At 47.6% G+C, this 17,141-nt stretch overlaps 1 protein-coding gene across 2 annotated transcripts; it reads left to right on the top strand.

Annotated features, from left to right (window-relative positions):
* Nucleotides 1–7,924: 7,924 nt before the first annotated feature.
* LOC132386692 (gastrula zinc finger protein XlCGF57.1-like) lies at nt 7,925–15,910 on the top strand. 2 transcript variants are annotated; one of them, XM_059959040.1, is made up of 2 exons: nt 7,925–7,966; nt 13,691–15,910. In XM_059959040.1, exon 2 carries the CDS (start codon nt 13,968–13,970, stop codon nt 15,714–15,716), a length of 1,749 nt encoding a protein of 582 aa, XP_059815023.1. In that variant the 5' UTR covers nt 7,925–7,966; nt 13,691–13,967; the 3' UTR covers nt 15,717–15,910. The 2 variants fall into 2 exon arrangements, with proteins under 2 accessions (XP_059815023.1, XP_059815025.1); XM_059959042.1 differs by lacking the exon at nt 7,925–7,966 and adding an exon at nt 12,949–13,361.
* Nucleotides 15,911–17,141: the final 1,231 nt, after the last annotated feature.

Below are 17,141 nucleotides of genomic sequence, written 5' to 3'. Positions count from 1 at the left end.
ACACCCAGAAACATCGGCTGCACTTCAGCACCACAAAACAGTGGAATGAAACATGCAGAAACTATTGCAGAGATAAAAGCACTGTCCACCCACAACGAGAGGACGTGACAGATCCGGATCTCACTGACTTGTCTGAACGGGTGAAAGGTGAAGCTACACGGACACGTAGAGCAGTGACCCGCAGATGCTGCAGATCTGCAGAAAAACATGAACGGGGAATGGGATCAGGTGACGGGTGGAGGGTCTCCCTCCTGAACCGCTGACTCTGCTCCTCTCCCCTCACATGCTGCCCGACCCATCCACCGCATTCCCCACATTCCCCATATTTATCCCAGATACGTGTTTATTTTTCCACTCCATATCTTCCCCGATCCCTTTCCCTCCACCTCCAGGTCACAGAGTCACCGGCTCAATTCCCATCCAGGTCCAAAACATATTTCAGACCCAAACAGGAAATGTTCACGTTTCATTGAAATCAATTCTGTGTTTATAAACACTAATTTCTATTCACATTCCTCCGGAGCCTTGCTGGACAGGAACACTGAAACATCAAGTGAGAAGCAGCAGGAAGAGGCCATTCAGCCCCTCTAACCATCAGCAAGGTAGTGGCTGCTCTACCATCTCAGCCACATGTGTCTGCCCAATCCTCGTTTCCTCCACCCCTTCGGTCTCCACTCATCTGCCGGCCTCTGTTTTACATGGGGACGATAACTGACTCTTCACTGCCCTCTGTGGAGGGTATTTACAGACATTCACCACCCCCGCAGTGGAGACATTTCCCCTCATCTCAGTCCCGGGTAGTCCACCCCTGTTTCAGAGACTGTGATCCCTGGTTCATCTGGTCATGATGTTGTGCATTTCAATGTTCTCCTCTCAGTCCTCGATTCTCCAAATGAAAGGGTTATCGCATTTGATATTTCTCCATATGATGACCCCACCACCCCAGGGATCGGTCTGGTGAATCTTCATTGCACTCTCAATAACAAACATTCTCTATCATCTTTGTTAATCCTCTGTGGAATTAATTTCCATCTTCTGCAGCCCCGTGTTGCCCCGATCACTTACCTCCCACCCGTCACTATTTCCACCTTCCCACCTCCCCCCTCACCTGTATCCACCTCTCACTCCCCAGCTCTTGCCCCATCCCCACCCCTCACCTCTTTTCTCTGACTATTTCCCGTCCACTCTCAGTCCAGAGGGAGGGTCTCGGCCCGAAATGTTGACGGTCCATTTCCCTCCACAGATGCTGCCCGACCCGCTGAGTTCCTCCGGTAGTTTGTTCTTTGGTCTGTATAACCCGTGTTAGTTTGGGGAGCGGGATTTTACACCATATTCCAGGTACAATCTCAACAAAGCACAAATAATTGTCACTCTGCCCGGACCATCGGCCCCGCTTGCAGGGCAACAGTCTGCTGGTGTTTACCCCCAATGTGGTGAATCCTTCTGCTCGGCACCACCGTGGGCTCAGATATTTCCACGGATGAGCCCCTCCTGTCCCCACCGGGACAAACATCCTGTCCGCCCCCTCTCTCACCATCTTCATCCTGTCAATAAAATCCCTCCCCGGGGAACCGGCATCGAACCGACGGGCCGAGCGGTCTCCTCCTACCTCTCAGCGATACATCAGACTCCGGCCGCAGGAGACGCTTCACAAACGCCCCCAACTTCCCTCGGAGGGAAATGGAAATAAATCAGAAAGCGGACATTTACTTTGAGGTTTTCTCCGCTCTGAGGAGGCGGTTGGCGCTTGAGCGGGAGACGAACTCAGCGGGGTAACGCCCACTCGGCCTGTCCGCCTCCGCGACTGGTTGTAAGCAGTGATTGACATCGCTTCGCACCAATGGGAATAACACAGCTCCTGAATCCTTTGTTGACAGCGATGGGGGAGGGGCTAGTCACGTGATTATTAGCCCAGCCGTTAAACCGATAAAGCGCGAGCACAGCAGCGCGTGGATGACGTAAGACAGCGCACGTGAGGGCAGATCCAGGTGTGGGGAGCCCATGTGTGACGTCAGGTGCGTGCGGGGAGGAGCTGTGTGACGTCACCTGTGGGAGAGCGCTGGCATTTAAAAGCACCTTAATGGACTTTTCAGTGGGACAACAACATTAATCACGGGTTTCATCACTGAATCCAGTGTTGTGGGATGTAAAGTCCCCTGTTATGTGTCCGGCTGTGCCGTGTTGTTGGTGGAGTGGGCAGCGTGGTGTTTGTCTCGATTCGGGTCACAACACCAGCATTGCCAGCGGGGTCCACACACAGAGTATCAGTCAACAGAACACCTCTCGTCCCTGCAGTCTTTGTCTCCTGGTAAACTCAACACCCTGATAGTGTGGACCATAGATACCCCTTCCTCTCAGAGTCAGGGGATCATTCAGACAGCTGATCGCTGAGGGGAATTATATTTATTGGTCATTAAAGTTCACCCGGATTCGTTTGGACGGATTTGATGTGGAGTTCGGGGTGTCACAGTGAAAGGGCCGGACGGCCGAACTCTCTCCGCTGTCCAAACATCCTTCCAGGTGAGGCGACACTTCACCTGTGAATCTTCCGGGGTCGCCTGTTGTGTCCGCTGCTCCCGATGCGGCCGCCTCCACACTGGTGACACCGGCTCCTCCACAGTTGTGCGGGGTAGGGGTGATTTTTGGGGTTGATGATTGGGATGCTGTTCTTCTTGATGCGGGGGTGGGGTGAGAGTTTGATTTTTTCTCTGAACGACTTTCATGCTTTTTCGTTCTTTCATGGCTCTCTGGAGAAGAAAAAAAAAACTTGCAGTTGTTTATGGATACCTGATTTGATAATAAATTAACCGTTGAACTCTCCACTCCAAGCAGGACTTCCCGGTGTACAAGCATTTTCATTCCGATGCCCATTCCAGTTCCAACTTGTCAACCCATCGTGTCCTCTTGTGCCAAGATGAGGCCACCCTCAGGAACCAGGATCACATCTCATATTCCGTCTGGGTATCCCCTTCCCCAACTTGATAGCATAAGTATCGATTTCTCCTTCCTGTGAACAAATTTCCCTCACACCCCTCCCTCCCAGACTTTTCCCGTCCTCTCACCTGCTTATCTCTTCTCTCTGGGTCCACTGCTCCATCCCTTTCTCCTGTTCTCCACTCTCCTCTCCTATTAGGCTCTATTTTCTTCTGTCCTTGAGCTATCCCACCTACCTGGCATCACCTATCACCTTCCTGCTGGACATTTCGCGCCCTCCCCGACTTTATTCAGATTTTTCCCCCATTCCATCTCAATCCTGAAGCAGGGTTCAACTGGAAACTTCGACTGTTGATTCTTTCCGGTAGATGCTGCCCGGCCTGCTGAGTTCCGCCAGCATTTTGTTTGTGTTGCTCTGAATTTCTAGCATCTGGGGACTTCGTCGTGTTTGTGATTTACCTCTCCGTTGCCCCTCCCGCCTCCGGCCAGTGGTGGCTCTGCATGGACCTCCAGAGACTGTTCGCGCTGCATGGGCCTCCGGCCACGGGTGGCGCTGTGTGTACCTCCGCCCACCGGCGACTATGTGCAGACCTACAGCCACCGGTGGCGCTGTGCGTACCTCCGGCCACTGGCGACGATGTGAAGACCTCCGGCCACCGGTGGCGCTGCGGAGAACCTCCGGCTAAAGGCATGCGGTTTCTCACTGCATCTGTTAGCGGTTCTCCGATTCGAGCGGGGGTGAGTCGGATTTGAGCCCGAGATTGTGTGAATCTGGGCCGGTTGCATTGCGCTCTGCGGCTGGAGCAGTGGTGCATTGCCAAGTTTTTGCTGCCGGAGCTGTACGAGGGGTGATTGATAAGCTCGTGGCCTAAGTTAGAAGGCCTGAAGTTATACAGCTCTCGGTACCTGCACGTGTAGTTCAACTCTTTGTGTGATAATGCAGAAAGTTTGAAATTAATAACTTTTGTGGTATTTCTGTTTCAGTTAATTGAAAATAGCTAGGATTTGTAAACACAAGGAAATCTGCAGACGCTGGAAAGGTTTTGTAAAATTGACTTCTTCCACCTTCAACCACGAACTTATCGATCACCCCTTGTATGTCACACCCAATTTTTGTACCTGCTCATTTCATGTACTGAACAACTTCCTTGCCCCATTCACGTAACACATATGTAATGAGCAGTTAGACAAATTGGGTGTCTCTCTCTCTCACACACACACACACACACACACACACACACACACACACACACACACACACACACACACACACACATATGAGAATATGGCTTTTTATAATGTCAAGCACTATACCAAGATGAAAGAAATATATATGAATTCCAGAGCTCCACAGACATATAGTGATAGTTAAGACATAAGTTAAGATTATAGCCAATCACTGCATTTCGGTATATAACTAGTACAATAAAACATATAATATTTAATTTACTAATATGAATGACAAAGTATCGCACGGTTGCATTCACTACTTATCACAAAATATAATTATCAAGCAAGTTAACGTTGTTTGCTTAGGGTTGTTTGTGAGATAAATTTAGTTTTGTATTAGCAACTAATCCACGGATCACCACAGTCACAGCTCCAGGATTTCACCAAAAACAATCAAATAACCTATCCTAATGTTATTAGTGGTAGTTTCCCCACCAGCTGCCAACCCCTCTCCCCTCTCCACTTCCGTATGATTCCCTCTATTTAATATGCAGCCGCTGTTAAATTCCCCGCTTGTTTATTTTGACTGTGTTTTACAGAGGTGCTGGAGTGGTGCTCCGGTGAGCTCCGACAGCACTGCACCCCTGTTAGATCCAAGTAAACTGGACCCGGGGATCAAGCTGTCCCGGTTTATGAGGTGTTGAGCGAGTATTTCTGGTCTGGGATCTAGTGTTTTTTACAGAGGTGCTGGAGTGGTGCTCCAGTGAGCTCCGGAGGTGCACTGCACCCCTGTTAGATCCAAGTAAACTGGACCCAGGGATCAATGTGCCCGGGTTTATGAGGTGATGATCGAGTATTTCTGGTCTGGGATCAGATGTTTGTTTCTGGAGTTCCTTTGGAAGCAATGACTGCCAGTCTGAGGAGGGAATGAGTTCCCATTCCATCCCTCACAAGGAGAGGCTATGAGTAAATGGGCTGTTCTGTGTTTGAACCAGTAGAAATAGACTCAGGGGGTTCAGTGTTCAAACTGTGTTTTGAAGTTCCTCCTCGCTGTCACCTGTCTGTTAGACAGTGGAAATCAAACAGAAACTCAAGTTGCTGGAGATCTGCACTAAAAATGAGAAATTCTGAATCCATTCTGATAAAAGGTTGTGAACCTGAATCGTTAAATTTGTTGCTCTTCCCACAGCAGTTCCTTACCTGTTGAGCGATTCTGGTGATTCCAGTTTGTTTTTATTACATTCACTCTGGAATGGTTTAAATTTCCTGATTTAAACTTGGGAATGTGTTCGGTGCAGTTGTTGCTAACAAGGTTCACATGAATAATCTCAGGACTGATCGGCTTTATGTATGAGGAGCACTTGATAGTTATGGGGCTGTGCTCGATGGAGTGAAAGGGGTGGGGGTGGTTAAGTAAACCTACCAAAGGCTGAAAAACCTGGGTGCAGTGGACATGGACAATCAGAAGCCACGGAATGACCGCAGAGGTGCGTGCGCTGCTGAGGTCCCGCGACTCCGCCTTCAGAGCAGGTGACATGGCGGCTCTAACAACAGCAAGGGCCAATCTGTCCTGAGCCATCAGAGGGGCAAAGCGTGCACATGCCCAGCTAATCCACAATTGCTTCCAGGACAGCGGTGATGCGCGGCGCATGTGGAAGGGCATCCAGGACATCACCAATTACAGGACAACATCACCTGACTGTGCAGGTGATGCCTTCCTCCCAAACACGCTGAATAACTTATACGCTTGGTTTGAGGCGGAAAATGACGTGATGGTGAGGAAGTCCACCCCTCCTGCGAATGACCCGGTGCTGTGACTCTCCGTGGCCAATGTGAGAAGAACCCTGTGCAGGGTCAACCCACGGAAGGCTGCTGGACCAGTCAACATCCCTGGTAGAGTGCTCAGAGGATGTGCAGACCAGCTGGCAGATGTTCTCACTGACATCTTCAACATCTCCCTGAGCAGCGCCACCATTCCAATGTGCTTCAAGGCCGCCACCATCGTCCCCATGCCGAAGAAGTCTCCAGTGTCCTGCCTAAATGACTACCATCCTGTTGCACTTACATCCTTTATCATGAAGTGCTTCGAGAGGTTCGTCATGAGGCATATCAAGACCCTGCTGTCCCCCTCACTGGACCCCCTGCAGTTTGTGTACCGTCCCAACCGCTCAACAGATGACGCCATTGCCACCACCCTCCACCTGGCCCTAACCCATCTGGACAATAAAGACACATACGTTCAGATGCTGTTCATAGACTTCAGTTCAGCATTCAACACAATCATCACTCAGAAACTGATTGGAAAGCTGAGCCTACTGGGCCTGAACACCTCCCTCTGCAACTGGATCCTGGACTTCCTGACTGGGAGACCTCAGTCAGTCCGGATCGGGAGGGCAATCCCCAGGGCTGTGCTCAGTCCACTGCTGCTCACTCTGCTCCTCGGTAGAGATCGTAAAGAGCACCAAGTTTCTTGGTGCTCACCTGACGGAGAATCTCACCTGGTCCCTCAACACCAGCTCTATAGCAAAGAAAGCCCAGCAGTGTTTCTGCTTTTTGCGAAGGCTGAGGAAAGTCCATCTCCCCCCCCACCCCACCCACATCCTCATCACATTCTACAGGAGTTGTATTGAGAGCATTCTGAGCAGCTGCATCACTGCTTGGTTCGGAAATTGCACCGTCTCGGATCGCAAAACCCTGCAGCGGATGGTGAGGTCAGCTGAGAAGATCATCAGGGTCTCTCTTCCCGCCATCACGGACATTTACACTACACGCTGCATCCGCAAAGGAAGCAGCATTATGAAGGACACCATGCACACGTCATACAATCTCTTCTCCCTCCTGCCATCTGGGAAAAGGCTCCGAAGCATTCAGGCTCTTACGACGAGACTATATAACAGTTTCTCCCCACAAGCTATCAGACTCCTCAATACCCGCAGCCTGGACTGACACCTTGCTCGACTGACCTGTTTATTATTTATTGTAAGGCCAATACTGTTTTTGTGCATTTTATGCTGTCCAGTGTCGGTCTGTAGTCTAGTGTAGCATTCTCTGTGTTTTTTTATTTCGTAGTTCAGTCTAGTTTTTGAAATTAACACCATGGTCCTGAAAAACGTCGTCTCATTTTTACTATGTACTGTACCAGCAGTTATGGTCGAAATGACATAAAAAGTTGACTTGACTTGACATGGAGTGGATGTTTCCATTAGACGGAGAGTCTGTGATCTGACAGCACTGTCTTAGAATAAAGATGCTTCCCTTTAAAACTGAGATGAGAAAAATTTCTTCAGCCAAAAGATGGCTGATCTGTGGAATTTGTTGCCACAGAGGTTGGTTTGAGGCTGTCATTTGGGTATATTTATGGCAGAGATTACTATATTCATGATTGCTAAGAAGCTTCAGGGTTACAGGAGGAAGGCAGGAATATGGTGTTGGAATAAATCTCAGTCATGGTTGAGTGGTGGAGCAGACTCGATGAATCGAATCCCCTAAATCTGTTCCTGCATCTTATATCTGACCATGACTGAACGATGACTCCTTCCTATCCCGTATCAGGTTCTGTGACGTGTCAAGGACAGTTACCGATTTGTTCACTGAGATCATTACATTTGTCTTCAATGTTTAGGTTTCAGTGAAAAGAAGTGTTTTGTTCTCCTTTGTATTGATAACGTGATTCATTATCTTCCATGTTAAAGTTAGACCTGCTGTGAGAGATTTATTTGAAGAAAAACCCACAACTGGAAGCAAACCACAACTGAAGATGAGGGAACAGCAACAAGTGAACCAGCCCGAGGACTGAGAGCACCGACTGGAGAGAAACCAATCTGACTCGGAGATTCCAGTGATTCAGTCAGGAGAAAGTTTGGTGAGTCTCACTTACTCAGACACTGGTCCATTAGACTTTACATACCTGTACAAAGGAAGGTAGGGAATAGTTGAGGTGAGACTGAATGTGCCCAGAGCTGTCAGTTATGTCTATCAGACCCAGTTGCAATCGCTCCAGGTCTGGTAATGTACTGTCAGTGTCCCAGCTCTTTAAAGTCACTCACATTCCCTCAGTGTTTGCTCATTTGAAGAACGTTCATCTTCTGAAGTAGCTTTTGGTCCGTTCTGAGTGTGGAGAGAGAAAGGGGGTTGTTCATATTTACTATCTTGCAAAAAGAAGTAATTGTTTACAATTACTTGCTGCAAACTCACTACCCATACCCTGTACATTCTCAACCAGATTATTGACATCGATGACAAGTAGCAATGGGTGTCACCCTGGGGAGCTCCAGGAGGCACGGGCCTTGACTCCAATAAACAGCCTCCCGTCATCACCATCTGCTTCCCACCATCGAGCTGTTCCCGGACGAGATCCTCCCTTGCTTACAACATAATCTGCCCTAGGACCCATCCTCCCGGGTCAGACTGTGTCTGATAACCCACATCTCCAACCTCCCTCCACCCCGCCAGTAGACCCATAACCTTCCCCACTATTTACTCCACACCCATACACGTAAACAGATGCACATCACTGACATCCACTCTCACAGGTTGGGGGACCAGAACTATCTGAACCTATACTCCTGGCCCAGACTATGCAGCCGTCTGGCTCAGTCCTGGCCCTTTCCAACTGCAACCGACCTTCGATTTACGTAAACCTGTGATCATCGCCACCCAACCAGAAGTACATAGAACAATGTTGTGCTGACCCTCAAACCCTGCCTCCCATATCACCCTCCACCTTAAATTCCTCCATATACCTGTCTAGTATTCTCTTAAATTTCACTAGTGTATCTGCACCCACCACTGACTCAGGCAGTGCATTCCACGCACCAACCACTCTCTGAGTGAAAAACCTTCCTCTAATATCCCCCTTGAAACTCCCACCCCTTACCTAAAAGCCACAACCTCTTTTATTGAGCTGTGGTGCCCCTCGGAAGCCTCTTACTGTCCAGTCTATCTATTCCTCTTAATATCTTCTATACCTCTATCATGTCTCCTTCTATCTTCCTCCTCTCCAGAGAGTAAAGCCCTAGCTCCCTTAATCTCTGATCATACTCCATACTCTCTAAACCAGGCAGCTTTGTCTGTGCATAGAATCTTGACTTCCAACGGACAGAGCACGTCTCTCCCTACGAGATTACACCCCCGACTGGTGGTGACTGTAAATGAAACCTCACACTGGTTATCCTGGAATTCCACCTGCAGTGGCTGGGTACGTGAATACGTACGTTCCGTGCCTTCGAACCCAGACAGAGTGATTGTAGCGTCTGATAGCTGGAATCCCTTTTCCGATACTATTTCCTGATCGAGAGTGGTTGTGGTTGCCCTCATATCAATCATAAATGGAACTGGATTTCCAGCAACTTGCAATATTACATTGGGCTCTTCCTGAGGGTTGGAACTCATGGTTGGAAGCATCTTCTTGTCAGTTTCTAAACGGGTTGTTGTCCCCACCTGCCCCATGGCCAGTTTTTGCTCCCATTTCTGTTCCTCAGATATAGCCCGCTCGCGTCCTTCCCGCTGAGCATATTCACCTTTAATATTAGTTCCCTTCGGGGTTGATCGGGATTCGAAAGTTGGGTCCTAATGATATGTCAAAGCTCGTCGCATTCGATTTTGGTCATTCCCAGGCCAGGCCATATTATTTGTTTTAATCATGTTAGCTAACTTAGTTGGTAAGCATTGGAGCAGTAGGGCATTGAACTGGGGGGACAGATTCCCATCATTAAAGGCTTGGTCTCCTGCGAAGGTGCCGTAGCAGGCCACAAATCACTCTCAATAGTCTGGTCCCGATTCCCCAGGCTCAGGTTTGCATTCAGGTACTTTAGTGATGTTCACAGGTTGCTGGAGAGCACTTTCCAAGGCTTGAATAATCTGGTCTGTCTGTTCATTCTCATTATGGTTTCCCACCTGTAACTCCTGATAGGTTTGGATCTCAATTCTGTCTTCCATTTCTGCCCTTCATCAGCTGAGAGAATCATGCAGGAGAGACCGAATAAATCTTGCAGGGTCGTGTTGAACATTTGTGTAGTACTGTGGACACACTGAGCAAACTGTGCTGGTTTTTCTTTTCTATCTGGGGCCTGATTTATGATCATGATCATTTCTTGAGGCTTCCAGGGTACATACACAGGAATCACCATAAGACAAAGGAGCAGCAGTCGACCATTCAGCCCATTGAGTCTGCTCCGCCATTTCAACATGAGCTGATCCAATCTCCCCTCGACTCCCATTCCCCCACTGTCTCACCATAACCTTTGATGCCCTGACTACTCAGATACCTATCAATCTCTGCCTTAAATACACCCAACGACTTGACCTGCACTATAAATACAATGCAAATACACCCGATGACCCGGCCTCCACTGCCGCCCGTGGCAACAAATTCCATAGATTCACCACCCTCTGGCTAAAAATTTTTTTTTGCATCTCCGTTCTGAATGGGTGCCCTGCAATCCTCAAGTCATGTCCTCTTGTACTGGACTTGCCCACCATGGGAAACAACTTTGCCACATCCACTCTGTCCATGCCTTTCAGCATTCAAAATATTTCTATTCTTCTAAATGCATTCTTCTAAACTCCAATGAGTACAGTCCAAGAGCGGTCAAACATTCCTCATATGTTAACCCTCTCATTCCCAGAATCATTCTAGTGAATCTTCTCTGAACCCTCTCCAATGTCAGCACATCCTTTCATAAATAAGGAGCCCAAAACTGCACACAGTATTCCAAGTGACGTCTTACCAGTGCCTTACAGAGCCTCAACATCACATCCCTGCTGCTATACTCTATTCCTCTAGAAATGAATGCCAATATTGCATTCGCCTTCTTCACCACCGACTCAATATGGAGGTTAACCTTAAGGGTATCCTGCACGAGGACTCCCAAGTCCCATTGCATTTCAGAACTTTGAATTCTCTCCCCATTCAAATAGCAGACTGCCCGTTTATTTCTTCTACCGAAGTGCATGACCATACACTTTCCGACATTGTAATTCAATTGCCACTTCTTTGCCCATTCCCCCAATCTATCCAAGTCTCCCTGCAGACTCTCTGTTTCCTCAGCACGACGGGCCCCTCCACCTATCTTTGTATCATCAGCAAACTTTGCCACAAAGCCATCTATTCCATAATCCAAATCGTTGATATACAACATAAAAAGAAGCGGCCCCAACACGGACCCCTGTGGAACACCACAGATAACTGGCAGCCAACCAGCATGGGATGCCTTTATAAAACAACACACACAAAATGCTGGTGGAACACAGCAGGCCAAGCAGCATCTATAAGGAGAAGTACTGTCGACGTTTCAGGCCGAGACCCTTCGTCAGGACTCAATGGGGATTCCTTTATTCCCACTCTCTGTTTCCCGCCAATCAACTAACGCTCTATCCACGTATGTAACTTTCCTCTAATTCCATGGACTCTTATCTTGTTTAGCAGCCTCGTGTGGCACCTTGTCAAAGGCCTTCTGAAAATCCAAATACACAACATCCACTGCATCTCCCTTGTCTAGCCTACTTGTGATTTCCTCAAAAATTTGCACTAGGTTTGTCAGGCAGGATTTTCCTTTAAGGAAACCATGCTGAGTTCAGCCTATCTTGTCATATGCCTCCAGGTACTCCGTAACCTCATCCTTGACAATGGACTCCAACAACTTCCCAACCACCGATGTCAAGATAACAGGTCTATAATTTCCTTTTTGCTTCCTTGCCCCTTTCTTAAGTAGCAGTGTGACATTTGCAGTCTTCCAGTCCTCTGGAACCATGCCAGAGTCTATTGACATTTGAAAGATCATTGCTAATGCCTCCGCTTCAGAACCCGAGGGTGCATTCCATCTGGTCCAGGAGATCTATCTACCCTTAGACTATTCAGCTTCCTGAGTACTTCCTCTGTCGGAATTGTGACTGCGCACATTTCTCTTCCCTGACACTCTTGAATGTCTGGTATATTGCTGATGTCTTCCTCAGTGAAGACTAATGCATAATACTCGTTCAGTTCCTCCGCCATCTCCTTATCTCCCATTACAATTTCTCCAGCATCATTTTTATTAGTCCTATATCTACTCACACCTGTCTTTTACTCTTTATATACTTGAGAAAGCTTTTAGTATACTCTTTGATATTATTTGCTAGCTTCCTTTCGTAGTTATTCTTTTCCCTCTTAATGACCTTCTTAGTTTCCTTCTGTAAGCTTTGAAAAACTTCACAATCCTCTGTCTTCCCACTAATTTTTGCTTCCTTCTATGCCCTCTGCTTTTACTTTGGCTTTGACTTCTCTTGTCAGCCACAGTTGCATCCTTTTTCCATTTGAAAATTTCTTCTTCTTTGGAATATATCTGTCCTGCACCTTCCTCACTTCTCACATGAACTCCAGCCACTGCTGCTCTGCCGTCCTTCCTGCTAGTGTCCCTTTCCAGTCAACCTTGGCCAGTTCCTCTCTCATGCCACTGTAATTTCCTTTACTCCACTGAAATAGTGACACATCGGATTTCAGCTTCTCTTTCTCAAATTTCACAGGAACGCAGTCATGTTGTGATCACTGCCTCCTAAGGGTTCCTTCACTTCCATCTCTCTAATTACCTCTGTTTCATCACATAATACCCAATCCAGTACAGCTGATCCCCGAGTGGGCTCTAATAAAGCCATCTCATAGACATTCTACAAATTCTCTCTCTTGAAATCCAGTGCTGACCTGATTTTCCCAATCCTCTCGCATGTTAATATCCCCCAAAATTGGAATTCCTTGGAATGTAGAAGATTGAGAGGAGATTTGACGGAGGCATACCAAAATCATGAGGGTTATAGATGGGGTAAATGCAAGCTGGCTTTTTCCACTGAGATTGGGTGAGACTACAACCAGAGGCCATGGGTTTAGGGTGAAAGGTGAAATGTTAAGGGGACATGAGGGGAAACTTCTTCCACTGACGGTCATCCGGGTGTGGAATGAGCAGAAAACCCAGCTGGTCCATGCGAGCTCAGTTTCAACTTCTAAGAGGGTTGTATAGGCACCTGGAGGGCAGGGGTACAGGAACAGACAGTTTAAGTAATTCAACACAAACTAGATGGGCCAAAGGGCCTGATTCTGTGTTGTGCTTTTCTATGATTGTGACAAGAACCTGAAATAATATGATTATTCATTTAATAACTTTTAACAGCTGTGCGGACCAACTATTCATCTGGGCAGGAAACGTTTGCATGGCTTCAAAACTGTGGCACTTCACATTGACAATAGATAAAAGAAAATCCCAGCTGCACGTCAACAAAGGGTATTTGTGTGAGTCTGTTTCAGTTACTGTGGGGCCAGGCACTCTTGCAGCTCAGTGGGAACAGGGAACAATACCAATGGAGAGAGTCAAACTGAGCCAGGTCACAGATTGGTGACGGCAGAAATGCTCCATTCTTATAGAGACAGGAAGATCATCAGAGAGTTTGATGGTCATTCCAGATACCTGCACTGTGCCCAGCTGGAAGATGACTTCTCTCTCCAACTTGGGTTGAACCTCACTGTAACAGTGTGATGCCAGATCACACCTTGACACCTCAAGTAATCTCGTCTGACATATTGTCCTTCACCCATTGATGTACTATAAATCTTTTTCAGGTTAAAAACAACAAGGAAATTATCTACGGGGAGGTCAAACACAACACGCTGTTTTGTTGTCTATGTCCAGATATTTAAGAAGTGGAACAAGGGATTCACTCGATCATCATTCCTACTCAGGCTGTGGGGAGTGATTCACTCGATCATTATTCCTATTCAGACTGGGGGAGAGTTTCACTCGATCGTTATTCCTATTCAGGCTGTGGGGAGTGATTCACTCAATCATTATTCCTATTCAGACTGTGGGAGAGATTCATCGATCATCTGACCGACTGACATGCAGTCAATTTACACGGGGGGAATCCATTTATCTGCTCAGTCATCCACCCTAATGGCTCACCAGCGAGTTCACACCGGGGTGCGGCCATTCACCTGCTCAGACTGTGGGAAGGGATTCACGTTGTCAGCTCACCTACTGAGTCATCAGTCAGTTCACACGGGTGAGAGGCCATTCACCTGCTCTGACTGTGGGAAAGGATTCTCTTTGTCATCTAATCTTAAGCTACATCAGCGAGTTCACTCTGGGGAGAGGCCGTTCACCTGCTCAGACTGTGGGAAGGGATTGGCGTTGTCTTCCCACCTACTGAGACATCAGTTAGCACACACTGGTGAGAGGCTGTTCACCTGCTCAGAATGTGGGAAAAGATTCACTTCGTCATCTCAACTTAAGGTACATCAGCGAGTTCACACTGGGGAGAGGCCGTTCACCTGCTCAGACTGTGGAAAAGGATTCACTCAGTCATCCCACCTACAAGCACATCAGCGAGTTCACACTGGGGAGAGGTCGTTCACCTGCTCAGAGTGTGGGAAGGGATTCGCGTTGTCATCTCACCTACTGAGACATCAATTAGTACACACTGGTGAGAGGCCGTTCACCTGCTCAGACTGTGGGAAAAGATTCACTTTATCATCTCAACTTAAGGTACATCAGCGAGTTCACACTGGTGAGAGGCCGTTCACCTGCTCGGACTGTGGAAAAGGATTCACTCAGTCATCCCACCTAGAAGCACATCAGCGAGTTCACACTGGGGAGAGGCCATTCACCTGCTTAGACTGTGGGAAGGCATTCACACAGTTTGCTACCCTACAAGCACACTGGTCAGTTCACACTGGGGAGAGGCCGTTCACCTGCTCAGACTGTGGGAAAGGATTCACTTCGTCATATAAGCTTAAGGTACATCAGCGAGTTCACACTGGGGAGAAGCCATTCTCCTGCTTAGACTGTGGGAAGGGATTTGCGTTGTCATCTCACCTACTGAGACATCAGTTAGTACACACTGGTGAGAGGCCGTTCACCTGCTCAGACTGTGGGAAAGGATTCACTTCATCATATAAACGTAAGGTACATCAGCGAGTTCACATGGGGGAGAGGCCATTCACCTGCTCAGACTGTGGGAAAAGATTCACTTCGTCATCTCAACTGGAGATTCATCAGCAAGTTCACACTGGGGAGAGGCCGTTCACCTGCTCAGACTGTGGGAAAGGATTCACTCAGTCATCCCACCTACAAGCACATCAGCGAGTTCACACTGGGGAGAGGCCATTCACCTGCTCAGACTGTGGGAAAGGATTCACTCAGTCATCCCACCTACAAGCACATCAGCGAGTTCACACTGGGGAGAGGCCATTCACCTGCTCGGACTGTGGGAAAGGATTCACTCAGTCATCCCACCTGCGAGCACATCAGCGAGTTCACACTGGGGAGAGGCCATTCACCTGCTTAGACTGTGGGAAGGGATTCACTCAGTCATCCCACCTACAAGCACATCAGCGAGTTCACACTGGAGAGAGGCCGTTCACCTGCTCAGAATGTGGGAAAAGATTCACTTTGTCATCTCAACTTAAGGTACATCAGCGAGTTCACACTGGGGAGAGGCCATTCACCTGCTCAGACTATGGAAAAGGATTCACTCAGTCATCCCACCTGCGAGCACACTACTCAGTTCACACCGGGGAGACTCCAGACACCTGCTCGGACTTTGGGAAGAGATTCTCTCAGTCAAATCAACCAAATGTGCATCATTGAGTTCACACTGGAGAGACCGTTCACTGGATGTGTGTCAATCACCGTTGCTGAATGCAATTTCGAGAGTGACTGTCGGTGCTGAACTCTGCAATTATTGCTGTTGCTCACCACACCCAGTTCTGCATCCTGGTCAATGGGCATGGGAGGAGTTTCTTCTGCTGCACATTCACCTTTAATAGGACTGGAGTTTAATATTCTGCATCTGTGACAAATAAATCAGTTCTATTTTAAACTCTGTCTCTGGTACTTAGTGAAATTATAACACACGTAGTGCAATGTAGAGAGTCAACTCAGGCCGCCTGGACTTTGCTGAGATTCAATTCCACGACAGTCCTTTTAAATCATCCCCTGTTATTCACCTCTCACTCTCCCTGTGGTGATGGGTTCCAAACAGTCATCACTCTGTGGGTGAAGAGGTTTCCCTTGAATTCTCTGTGGACTGAAGAAGTTGAGCTGACTGCAGTTCTGTCTGAGATGTTCTTCGCCCCTCAGATCTCTGGATGAGGAAGAATGACATTGGTAGTTAACCTCAATAATCACGACTCATTTCCATTTTATGGGTCATTTTTCCTACTAACAAAGGATAGTTGAAAACACAAGTGTCGTTTAAAGACTGGAATTAAAATCGGAAGCCATCAGTTGGATGTTCAAAGAATCATGGTCAGAAGCCAGAGGCAGGTCTGCACAGGGTAGAGTTTGTGGCTCTGGAAGATGGTTGGGGTAAGAACGTATTATGAGAAGGGAATCAGCAGCAGGAAGTGGAAACAAATAACAAAATAGGAACATTTTGAAGCTGATTGACAGAAAATAATTGGGTTGTCTGACTGATGACAGAAACAATACCTGTTGTGAGGTGCTCCATTGGTCGATGGAGATGTGGGTGTTGGGAATGGTTATAACTATTGAGGGAGTTAGTCCTGCTTGTTCATCCTGTAATATAATTTCTGGATGGTTATTATATAACCATATAATAATTACAGCACGGAAACAGGCCATCTCGGCCCTTCTAGTCCGTGCTGAAAGCTTACTCTCACCTAATCCCACCGACCTGCACTCAGCCCATAACCCTCCATTCCTTTCCCGTCCATGTACCTATCCATTTTTTAAAAAATATCGAACCTGCTTCTACCACTTCTACTGGAAGCTCCTCCACACAGCTACCACTCTCTGAGTAAAGAAGTTCCCACTTGTGTTACCTCTAAACTTTTGCCCCCTAACTCTCAAATCATGTCCTCTTGTTTGAATCTCCCCGACTGTCAATGGAAAAAGTCTATCCGCATCAACTTCATCTATCTCCGTCATATTTTTAAATACCTCTATCAAGTCCCCACTCAATCTTCTATGCTCCAAAGAATAAAGACCTAACTTGTTCAACCTTTCTCTGTAACTTAGGTGCTGCAACCCACGTAACATTCTGGTAAATTT

Source organism: Hypanus sabinus, unplaced genomic scaffold, assembly GCF_030144855.1.
Source record: "Hypanus sabinus isolate sHypSab1 unplaced genomic scaffold, sHypSab1.hap1 scaffold_126, whole genome shotgun sequence".
NCBI classification, from domain to species: domain Eukaryota; kingdom Metazoa; phylum Chordata; class Chondrichthyes; order Myliobatiformes; family Dasyatidae; genus Hypanus; species Hypanus sabinus.
Note: the sequence above shows the minus strand (reverse complement) of the source record. Positions and strands in the feature narration are given on the sequence as shown.